Source organism: Cricetulus griseus, chromosome 7 (genome assembly GCF_003668045.3).
Source record: "Cricetulus griseus strain 17A/GY chromosome 7, alternate assembly CriGri-PICRH-1.0, whole genome shotgun sequence".
Taxonomy (NCBI): Eukaryota; Metazoa; Chordata; class Mammalia; order Rodentia; family Cricetidae; genus Cricetulus; species Cricetulus griseus.
This window is the reverse complement of record NC_048600.1, coordinates 93,467,111-93,479,748: the sequence shown is the minus strand read 5'-3', so window position 1 is coordinate 93,479,748 and position 12,638 is coordinate 93,467,111. Positions and strand designations below refer to the sequence as shown.

Below are 12,638 nucleotides of genomic sequence, written 5' to 3'. Positions count from 1 at the left end.
ACAACAGGAAATAACAGATTCACAAAGGATCTTCACATATGAACAGTGCATCCGGTGTGTATGAACACCCACACAATAATAATACTAAAAGGTGAGCTATACATGATATCATATACCTATAATATTAACGTGGAGGCAGGAGTATATGGATTAAAGGTCATCTTAGCTTTACAGGGAGTTCAAAGCTAGCCTAAGCTACATATGCATTGCCTCAAAAGGGAGGTGGGACTGAATAGACGTCTCAAATGCTAAGAGGACCTACTGTTCTTGTAGAGAACCTGGGTGGGTTCAATTCCCAGCGCCCACAGGCAATTTACAATCATCTAACTCCATCTTCCATCCTCTGGAGGTATCAGACACACAGAAGGTACACAGACATACATACAAGCGAAACACCCAAACACATAAAATAATAACTGAAAAAGTTGGACAGACTCAGAATTAGAAGCAGCAAAAAGAACGAAGTAATGGAACAGAAACACTCTACCCATGCTTCATGACATGGAGATTCCACAGTTTCATTACTTCTTTCTCTCCTTCATTCACATCAGAAAATTCTTCAATTTGCTGAAAGAGAGAGAAAAATACCTATTACATATGTAACGTAAGTGGTATTTCTAAGAAAAACAGGCTGTCAAACTAGATTGTTTTGGAACTGGAAAACAGCAGACACAGCATCTTTTTTTCTTTTCAAGACAGGGTTTGTGTAGCCCTGGCTGTCCTAAAACTCACTCTGTAGACTAGATCTACAGAACTCACTCTTAAGTGCTGGGGTTAAAGGTGTGTGCCACCACTTCCCCGCTCTCTTTTCTTCTTTCTTTCTTTTTTAAGACAAGGTCTCTCTATTTAATTCTGGCTGCCTTACAACTTACTATGTAGTAGAAAAGGCTGCCCTCAAACTCAGAAATCCACCTGCTCCTTACCTATCACATCTGGCAGCATTCCTTAAAACCAACTTTTACTTAAGCAATTATCTTAGAAAGGAAATCCTAAGTTACAAAATTGCAATTAAAAAAAGACAAAATTCCCAATACAAACTCACACAAAAGAAAATTTTCCACACTTAAGTAACTTTTTAAATGACATAATTACAAAACTTGTATGAGCACTGTGGAGGAGGAGGAGGAAAACAGTGGTAATTACAGTAATAGTTTTTTCCCTCAGCCATTCTGGATCTTTTTCATCTTCACTATCTACTTCCATTTCTTGAGGCCGAAGAGGTAAGCAGGTATCACTGTGGAAATAGAGACGATTGTGGCCACTACTGTATGTTCTTTGCTGTTCTACTTCTCCATCTTCAGATTCAAGAAACTCCGACATGCTTGCTTTTGTTCGTTTTGGCCTAATGAAAAGAAATCAATGCTGATAAAAGACAACTTCTATACCCATATAATACTGAACATGAACCAAGGTCTGTAATATTACTATTTTATCAGATAAAAATTATAATACCTAAGGAAGCATCCCCTTATACTATTTTCTTTCCTTTTTTTTTTTTAAATTTTGTATGCTTCAATGTTTTTGCCTCATGTATATTTGTGAGGGTGACTGATTCCCCTAGAACTGCAGCCACAGACAGTTGACAGCTGCCATGTGGGTGCTTGGAATAGAACCCAGGTCAGTCCTCTTAATCAAGGAGTCATCTTCCCAGCCCTGTTTTGTTTCAATATATAATGCAAAGTAGACAGAAGATCCCTCCACACAAGAATTAGAGATCAAAGATTAAAATGTAGCCCCAATCCTACACCAAAGTTTCAAAGACAAAAGCATCTTTCTGGGTGTGAGAAATAAACTTAAAAGAGAGAGAGAAAGAGAGAGAGAGAGAGAGAGAGAGAGAGAGAGAGAGAGAAACATTTAAGAGATGTAGAAATGTATCAGTGGTTAAGCATGCTTGCAGAAGATCCAAGATCAGTTTCCAGCATCCACATAAGGTAGATAGGTAGATCACAACTGTCTATTTCCAGCTCCAGGGGATTTGACACCCTCTTCTCAATTCTTGGGCACTCACATGCACATGTCATTACTTACACATAAATTCCAGGGTATCACATAGCAAAACTATCTCCAAAACAACTAATTTTATGAATAAAAACTGTTTAATATAATATTTATTTATAGTATTATTTTGGTTGTGAGCCTAGTCTTTGATGGTTGAGCCACCCCTCCAGCCAAGTATTATTATAAATAGTTGAAGATATATACCTAACCAAAAATTCTCCTCTTTAATAGTTTTTTTTTTTTCCCTTTTAAGTTTCTTAAGCCCTCGTTTCTCTGTGTAACAGCCCTGGCTGTCCTGGAACTCAGTCTTTAGCCTAGGCTGACATTGTAATCACAGAAATCCTCCTGCCTCTGCCTCCTAAGTGATTGAAGGTGTGCGCCACCACTGCCTGATGTTTTTCTAAGTTTTATGAAAATGAACCTTTCAACTCAGCAGTCACATCTGCTGCTTCAAACTCACCACTATTGTGTGTTTATGAAACTCAATGAAGGGAGAAAAAATAATGTCAGCTATCTTAGGATAGCATCATATGGGAACTTAAGTGACAGGGATAGAATCATTTTATTTCATACTACCCAAATCGAATATATCCCTTTTCTGCAGGTTCCTACACAGACCTGGGTCCTCTGCAAGAGCAGATGATTTTAACCATTGAGCCATCTCTTCAGCCCAATGTAGAGAATTCTACAAATCAACGAAGGGGTAGCAACATTAGTGCATAACTGCCATGCTAATACACATTTTTAATCCCAAGCACCTGGGAGGCAGAAGCAGGCAGATCTCTCTAAGTTCAAGGCTAGCCTAGTCTACCGAGTGAGTTCCAGGACAGCCAGAGATACACGGAGAAACCCTGTCTTGGTAAACAAACACCGCCCCCCCAACAAAACCAAAACCACAAAAAGGAAAAAAAGAAATCTATCTAGATTGATTGAATGCTAAAAATTTGAAAAGAGGGCTACATCAATACAGCTTGTCTAGCATGCACACAGTCCTGGGCTTAATGCTCAGCAGCACACCAACAATAAAACTTGGGAAAGTTCAAAATGAAAGAGGAAAAGCCCACTAGAAACAGGATCTAGCAAGGGTTATAAAATAGTGTACTACTTCAGGGACCTAACACTGAAAAAGAAGAATTCTACCAAAACACTAGCCTTTTCTGGATCCCCTTTGTTATTCTAACATCAATAAAAGCGCATTCGATGCTAAGTCTGACTGTCTAAATTTAATCCCTGGGACCCACATGATGGGTGGAAGGAGAGAACCAACCTCTAACCAAACTCTCTCTCTCTCTCTCTCTCTCTCTCTCTCTCTCTCTCTCTCTCTCTCTCTCTCTCTCTCGCACGCGCGCGCGCGCACACACACACACACACACACACACACACACACACACACACACACACACACACACAGACACAGCCTGAGTATAAGCTTTCCACTTACCTGCACACAAGAATGTGTGTGATAGGTGTTCTCTTTACTGGTCCATTTCGACTAAAAGCAAATCCAGGTTGGCGGTGAATATCCTGAGGATTTCCTGCATAGGAGCCATCATAACACTCATTGATAGAGACATCTATCCTAGCACCTTTTGGATGGTACTATAAAAACAAAACAAAACAAAACAACAGAAACAGGCTGTTTAGGCAAGAAAATAATAATAATATTCTAAACACCTAACTCTAAACATCCAATTTAATTAAAATACAGCTATGAGTTCTTAATGTTTTGAAAACTAAACTAAGGCAAGCATCATCAGCTTGATATTATAGTATACCAGATCAGATACAGGAGTATTTCTGTGAGTTCGAGGCCAGCCTGTTCTACTGATCAAGTTCCAGGACAGCATCTAAAAGATACAGAGAAACCCTGTCTCAAAGCCCAAAAGCAAAAAAAAGAAAGGAAAGGAAGAAAGGAAGGGAGGGTGGGAGGGAAGAAAAAAAAGCATACCAGAAGACGTTAAAAAAAAAAAAAAAAAAAAAAAGCAGGCTAGGCATGCTGGCTCTAAATGCAATCCCCATTCCTGGGTGGTAGACACAGAGAAGACAAGCCAGCCTAGCTACTGATGAGATCTGGTTTCAAAAAAACAAAACCCCACAAAAAGTGAAGTAAAATCTTATTGATCTCACTTACGGTTTGGTGACTTTGCACAAACCTTTTCTTTTGCAAAATAACACACACACACACACACACACACACACACACACACACACACACACACACACACACACACACACACACACACACCAAAAAAAAAAACAAAAACAAACAAACAAAAAAAACAAAAACAAAAAAAACAAACACACAACCCAAAAAACATTCTCGCCAGACGGTGGAGGTGCAAGCCTTTAATCCCAGCACTTGGCAGGCAGAGGCAGGTGGATCTCTGTGAGTTAGAGACCAGCCTGGTCTACAAGAGCTAGTTCCAGGACAGCCTCCAAAGCTACAGAGAAACCCTGTCTCAAAACAAAACAAAATAACAACAAAGGACATTCCCCTTTAATCATAGCCATTCCCCTTTAATCATAGCCAATGAATATATGTATTTACAAATACTTATTATTATTCAACATAAATACAATAAACTCAATCACTGTAATCTGGGCAAAACTTCTATTTACATGCAAACTGCACTTTCTCTAAGGTTGTTTTATGTGTGATGTGTACTACTGGAAGGCAAGCAAGAAAAACTACTTACTACATAATTGAAGATAAACCTGCTATGGCAGAGTTTTAGATGCTTGAGTAAACTATACAGCTTACGGCAGTTGAGAGTGCACCAAGGGCAGTGCAGGTCATCTCTGGCTTCCGTCTGTTGTCTTGTATTATTATTATAAAGAAACTAAAAACAAAAAGCATTAAGCTTACAACTTGCACATTTCAATTAAGCACTGTTTAATTATTGTCTCTAAAACCAGTTTAACTAGAAAAACACTCAGAATACTCAAAATTGTATTTTACAATTAAAATGAACAAGTCAGCTGTGTTTACCTGATAAAATATTCTTAGTTTCTGGCGATTTTCATTTGAAGTATCCTTTTCTTTCCTTGTCTGCAGCTCTGTAGTCAGAGTCTCCTTAACAGCTGAAAATATGAACCTACTTAGTTGATATAAAACTCCCTTCTATAAAGTATATTGCCAAAATTATTAAACAAAGACTTTTATCTGTGGTATTTCTGTTCTTATCTTCAAGCGATAAAGAAAGATGTTTCTTTTTGTTTATTATTATTTTCAAGACTTGTTTCTCTGTGTAACAAAGCTCTGGTTATGCAGGAACCCACTTTGCAGAGCAGGCTGGCCTTATAACTAACAAATATCAGCCTGTCTCTGCCTCCCAACTGCTGGGATTAAAGGCATGCGTCACCACACCTGGACTATCCTCTGATACCTTAAACCATAATAAAAACCTCACATAACTCTATATAATCACAACAAGTTTTTGAATACTTCAGTCACAAGTGTCTTATGTTTTGTTTTGGGTGTTGCTGTGGTTAAACTCAGGCCCCCAAGCATGCCATTCACCTGCTACAAACCTGGCCCTGACTCTGGATTTGATTGGTTATTAGTGCACGCATGCAGTCATCCTCTAAGGACTAGTTTATTGAGCGTTGGTGGTGCACGCCTTTAATCCCAGTACTCGGAGGCAGAGGCAGAGGCAGGTGATCTCTGTGAGTTCGGAGGACAGCCTGGACTCCAGAGCGAGTGCCAGGATAGGCTCCAAAGCTACACAGAGAAATCCTGTCTCGAGAAAAAAAAAAAAGCATCTGAGTTCTGCTTCTGGCTATTTTTGTGTTTTAGAGGGTTCTCCTTTGTGCTGTTGGGGACTGGGGGAAAAGTGGAAATAAAGTGAGTGTATTTTTTAATAAAAAAACAAATTTTATATTCACACCAAACCCCCAAAATAATCATCCTTAATGAATTTAGTATATTTCTTCAGACTTAATGAAAAACTACTTAATTTAGTGTGTTTATGTGACAAAACTAATGATCCCACATACAGAATTCTGTCACAAAGCTTTGTTTTAGTATCCCATGATACTTTTACCCATTTCACTAGCTTAAAGAGTACTTTGAGAAGTGCCCAAACCACAAATTACTCAGGAAATGTTTTCCACGGTGCTGGTCATTTCTTTTTTACCTTTAAAATTTTATTTATTATCTTTGTGTACAGTGAGTTTAAAACTCAGTACCAGGGCACATCTGGAGGCCAGAGGACAACTTTCAGGAGCCTTTTTTTTCTTTTTACCACATGGGATTTGAGAATCAATTCAGGATGTCAGGCTTGCATAGCAAGCAGATGGGTTCAGTATGAATCCCTGGTGAGGCCTCAAATCGGCGTCTGCCTCCCAAGTACTGGGATTAAAGGTATTTACAAGTCACTTCTTTTTTTTTTGGTTTTTTGAGGCAGGGTTTCTCTGTGTAGCTTTGGAGCCTATCCTGGCACTCTCTCTGTAGACCAGGCTGGCCTCGAACTCACAGAGATCTACCTGCCTCTGCTTCCCGAGTGCTGGGATTAAAGGCGCACACCACCAACGCCCGGCTCTATCTCTCATTTTTATAGTCACTTGAACATAACATGCACATGACCATGCAATATCAAAGAGAAACATTCCCTCTTAAGATAACAATACCTAGATGCTCTGATATCCAGGTCACTGTTCTCATTAGGCAGACCTAAAATATCAAGCCGGGACTGAATATAGCAGAGCTCTGGTTCTGCCTACACTTGTTCTTTATTTGCAATATCAAGGATTGAACCCAGGTCCTTGCATATGATAGGCAAATATTCTATGCAGCTCGATTCTTTTATATTTTAATAATGCATTGAAAACCAATCATTTCTTTTTTTTTTCTTTCTTTCTTTTCCTTTTTTTCCGAGACAGGGTTTCTTTGTGGCTTTGGACACAAATCATTTTCTTATGTGAGACAAACTACTGGAACAATTTGGTCTAAATAGTCACAAGGATATTTACAGACCCACCTGAAGGTGTTATATGTAGAAAACATGCTACATATCATACTTCTGAAATGTTAAAGGCAAAGTGAAATTCCTAGAAACATCTCTCACAATGGCTGTAGAAAAGGGATTATTAATCGTAATTTTAACACAGAACTTTACATTTAATAGACAAATTCTATTATCAGTTAATAATATGACTACTTAATGAGTCAAATAGTAAAGCCTAAAACATTGAAACCACTATTTTGATAGCAATGGTGTTTTTACCAATAGTTTGTGCAGGTTTAACAGAACCAGGCTTATTTTCCTGATGAAGGCTCTCTGAATTTCTAGTGGCAAGAGGCTTGGCAACAGGAGCTGTAGACTTATCATTGGTTTCTCCTGTCCAACGAAGTGTGAATTGCAAGGTAGGTCCCTGAGAAAATGTTTCAAATGGAGGCAGCCTCTAAAGAAACAAAAGAATACAGGAAGAGTTATGATGACTTCAAAGATAATGCAGGAATCACAAATATTCATTGTAGTATGTCAATGTTGAATTTATTTAAAACAAAGACAACTTTTTCAATTATGTAAATGCACCTGTACAAATGTGCTTCAGTGCAGTGACAAATACATTTATTTTAAAGTCCAAAAGCAACACACATAGCCAAATAATGTATGAAGTAAGTCATCACTGGAAAAATGGAAAGCTCAGGAAGTATGAAGTGGCAGCTACTTACAAACAAACACTGAATTATTACCCCATGAAAACAATGGCACATAATAGTCAGAATTTCAGTTGTTTTCAGCTGAGTGGTAGTGGCACACGCCTTTAATCCCAGCATTACAGTGGCAGAGTCAGAAAGATCTCTGAGTGCAAGGCCAGCCTGGTCTACAGAGTGAGTTCCAGAACAGTCAGGGCTACACAGAAAAACCCTGTCTCAAAAAAACCAAACAACCCACCCAAAACACACACACACACACACAAAAACAAACAAATAAAACAAACAACAACAACAAAACCCCAAGCAAATAAAAAAATTTAAATGTTATATTAGGTATGATTTATCTAATTTTTGCAGATTTCTCAATAAATTTATTACTAACCATTACATGTTATTTGTTGTTATTATAAATATAACATAAAATAATACATAATACTTATTGAGCAAGAATTGAATGTTAAGCACATGCACATTCATTATCCTATTAAATCTTTCAATTTGGGCTGGAGAGATAGCTCAGTGGTTAAGTGCACTGTCTGCTCTTACAGATGTCCTGAATTTAATTCCCAGCAATCCCATGATGGCTCATAATCATCCATAATGAGACCTAGTGCCCTCTTCTGGCCTGGAGACATATATGTAGACAGAACACTGTATACACAGTAAGTAAATAAATAAATCTTAAAAAAACATCTTTCAGGGCTGAAGGGATGGCTCAGAGGCTAAGAGCACTGACTGTTCTTCCACAGGTCCTGAGTTCAATTCCCAGCAACCACATGGTGGCTCACAACCATCCATTATGAGATTTGGTACCCTCTTCTGGTGTACAAATATACATGGAAGCAGCATGTTGTATACATAATAAATAAATAAAATCTTAAAAAAAAATTTTAAAAAAATCTTTCAATTCTAGTCCTCATTTTTACAGGAGAAACAAGGCAAATGAGTGATCTTGTCAAATGCCACAAATCTAACAGCAGAGATGTAACTCAGCCAGGTTCTTAAGCACAATGCCCTCATTTTCTGATTAGACCATTTTAATATTAAAAACAAAGGACTATTAGGGTAAGCAATATGACCCAGTGGGTAAAGGCACTTCGTACTAAATCTGATGATCTCAGCATAGCAAGGTGTTTGGATAAGTAAATGTTGAATGTGGTAGTATAATATCTTTTATCTATTATTTGGTTCTACAGAGTTTTCCAGAATTATACAATCAATCAAAATAAGACGTTGCAAGTAAGGGGGACTCAACCTTCTAGGTCATCCATACCTTCCCATCAAGAATCGTCTCCCATGTTGCTCTTTTCTTGCTTATTGGACATTCTTCCATTTCTTGCATGGCTACTTCATATTCCCCATCTAAAAGCTGTAAACGCCTATAAAATAAACACATACACTTCATAAAGTAACCTGTGTATTATTGTAAGGACACAAAATCTACATTCTAGATTTATACTAAAAAGTATTCCATTTGTATAACATTCTAGTTCTGATAAAGGCAACATTAACAAAAAGCAATTACAACTATATAGAGAATTGTATGACAGCAGCTACAGGCATAATTTTAAACATTTGTAATATTCTTAAAGTCTCAAAACCTAGCTAATTTTATACATTAAGTATAAACTCTCTCTAGGTTTGAGAGTTTTGAAATAAGGACAACAGCAGTGTTAAAATTCATTCCTTAGGGAATCATTCCAAAGTACGTTCACTAGTGTTTGAACTGGCAACTTTACATTTACATTTGCTCAAGAAACTAATGATTCAAGGTACAAGCCTGTGCACTGCAGGTACCCAAGGGAACTTGGCACATACAAGTGCTGAGTAAATATTTCATGAGTGAAAGAATGAATCAATCAAGAAATACATTGGCTGGGTGTTGGTGGCTCACGCCTTTAATCCCAGCACTGGGAGGCAAGAGGTAGGGGGATCTCTGTGAGTTCAAGGCCAGCCTAGTCTCCAGAGCGAGTGCCAGGATAGGCTCCAAAGCTACACAAAGAAACCCTGTCTCGAAAAACCAAAGGGGGGAAAAAAAAAAAAAAAAAAAAGAAAGGAAGTTATACACCTATATAGCTTTAACACATGTGGTCATATGCATGTGCTGTATGATTGATATATTGTTTCCATGCTTGAACACTGGAGTTCACTGCTGTTCTACAAACCTTTCCTTTATCATGTAACAACTGATTTCGCATAGGAAGAACATGACTCCACTTTGGTTTTCAGGTCCCATTAGATGATGATAGCTAAGATGTACTGAGAACTTTACTGTGTGCCAGGCACTGGGAGGATACACTGCTACATTAGCCTCCCACAACCTTATACCCCAGATGATGCTGTTCACAGAAAAGGAAAGCAAGACCCAGCAACAGTAAGTCCCCTGCCTTAAGAGTAACACCAATAACCAGGCCTATCAAGTAAATCCAAAACTAAAGTCTGACTCCTAGCATCAAATAAGTTTAGATTTAAGAGTGTGTGTGTGTGTGTGTGTGTGTGTGTGTGTGTGTGTGTGTGTGTGTGTGTGTGTGTGTGTGTGTGTGTGTGTATTGTCTCCATGTTCTACTATTTGAATTCTGCCATCATGGTTTAACAACAGTTAGTTTTCTTTTAAAAATTAACTTTGGCCTTTGCATAATTTTTAATTGGAAACACAATCCTGTACTACTAAATTAAAAAATATCTCCCCCTCACACTTTTACATTGCTACATGATATTTTACATTATGCCTGTGTATTTGACAGCAACAATCTAACACTTCCTGTAATGTGTTTGGAGGCCCTTCTCCCTACAGCCTCAGGAACACTGCTTCATCAACTTTTTTGATTGTCAATCTGATAAGTGAAAAATGGTATCTTAGTGTACTTTCAGTTCAGATGTCTCATCTTTTTAATTGCTTAACTACATATAGCTTAAAATTTTATAATATCCTTTTGCTGTATGGTTTGTTTTTTTGGATTTTTTAAAAAGATTTTATTTATTATGTATACAACATTCTGCTTCCATGTATATCTGCACACCAGAAGAAGGCACCAGATCTCATTGTAGATGGTTGTGAGCCACCATGTGGTTGCTGGGAAATGAACTAAGGACTTCTGGAAGAACAGTCAGTGCTCTTAACCTCTGAGCCATCTCTCCAGCTCCCCCCCCCCCTTTTCTTACAATTACTGTTTTGAGATGGGATCTTTTATGAGTCACAGGCTAGTGTGTAAACTGAGATCTACTTCACTCTCCTGAGGCTGCAGTTCTTAGAGTTGCACAATAAGTTTTTTTTTTCTTTTTTTTTTTAAGATTTCATTTATTCATTATGTATACAACATTCTGCTTCCATGTATATCTGTACACCAGAAGAGGGCACCAGATCTCATAACAGATGGTTGTGAGCCACCATGTGGTTGCTGGGAATTGAACTCAGGACCTCTGGAAGAGCACTCAGTGCTCTTAACCTCTGAGTTATCTCTCCAGTTTTATATCAGAGAAATAGAAATTCTGAATATATGATTTTAAAGTAACTGCCCCATTTGACACATTTTTGGAGACTAGCCTTAAAATCTTAGGTCAAGCAAACCTGCTGTTCCAGACCTGCAGTAGTTGGGATTATAGGTAAATGACCACAACTGTCTATCACAGTCTCACTCTGGTTATGATAGTCTTTGTTCTTTGAAAGACATAGGTTTTTCTTCTTCACTATTTCAAACTTTCTCTACATGTTTTTTTTACATTTGGGTTATTCTCTCAGAAAACTTCAATGTAAGAATAAAAGAAAAAATTGATACATCTAACCTCACGATGGTGGTTCAAAATTTTTTTCTTGGTTTTTTGAGACAGGATTTCTTTGGGTAGCCTTGGCTGTCCTGGAGCACTCTCTGTAGACCAGGCTGGCTAGGAACTCCCAGAAATATGCCTGCCTCTGCCTTCCAAGTGCTCGAATTAAGGGTGTGCACCACCACCTCTTGGCCCAGAATTTTATTTCACATAAAGAATGTATTAGCTTGTATGTAAGGTACAAAGAATGAGGCCCAGTGCAGGTATGTCATACTGTTTCACCACTAGATTCACCAGTGCCTTCCACTGTTTTACATCTGTGTTTAGGGGATCAAACCCCAGGTCATGTGCATTCAAAGTTAGCACTCTATAGCTGAGCTACATTCATCCCTCTAGTTGTTTTCAACTAACACTTTGATCTACAATCAAATCTGACTTTAAAAACATACTATCTTAGGACGCTGGATGCACACACCTTTAATCTCAGCACTTGGGATGCAAAGGCAGACAAGACCTCTGTGAGTTCAAGGTCAGCCTGGTCCACAGAGAGTGTTCCAGGACAAGGTGGGGCTGTTACACAGAGAAACCCTGTCTCGAAAATCAAATAAATAAATCGATAAATATAATTTAAAAAATAAAAAAATAACCACACTATCTTGAGTTTCATTGCTAAGTTCTAGCAATCAGCTGGAACTGATTTCTCACAATAATGTGAGAAATCATGAAACCTCTGGTACCATTCTCCAACTATATGTAAAAAGAATGCTGTATTTATTTCCTACATCTTCTTTTACTCAATACCCTGTGCCAAATGTACATATAGTCACACAGAATTATAGATAACTGACTTTCTTAGCTTTAGTTGCTATCATAAGATTTTTCTAGAACCCATTTCATTTATGCCTTTATTTCAAACATTACCTCTTCTATAAACAACAGCCACTTATTCTCTAATGTTTCTTCACAGTACTTGATATTTTTGGAGAGTTCTCTATAGCCTACATTAGAAGTTAGGCTGCACACAGAAATTTTGTGCCTCCTGACTGGAAGTATTTGTCAAAAAGCAGTCACAAATACTTATTTTTTTTTTCCCTGAGACAGGGTTTCTCTGTGTAGCTTTGGAGCCTATCCTGGCACTCGTTCTGGAGACCAGGCTGGCCTCGAACTCAGAGAGATCCGCCTGCCTCTGTCTCCCGAGTGCTGGGATTAAAGG

At 38.1% G+C, this 12,638-nt stretch overlaps 1 protein-coding gene across 1 annotated transcript in view; it reads right to left on the bottom strand.

The window, feature by feature from the left end:
• Suz12 (SUZ12 polycomb repressive complex 2 subunit) overlaps positions 1 to 12,638 on the bottom strand; it is a 42,285-nt gene that overhangs the window by 4,313 nt on the left and 25,334 nt on the right. The window contains 7 exon segments of the mRNA XM_027426529.2: positions 488 to 567; positions 1,144 to 1,342; positions 3,440 to 3,597; positions 4,695 to 4,838; positions 4,988 to 5,079; positions 7,224 to 7,401; positions 8,934 to 9,039. Of these exon segments, the coding sequence (XP_027282330.1) occupies positions 488 to 567; positions 1,144 to 1,342; positions 3,440 to 3,597; positions 4,695 to 4,838; positions 4,988 to 5,079; positions 7,224 to 7,401; positions 8,934 to 9,039 (957 nt within the window).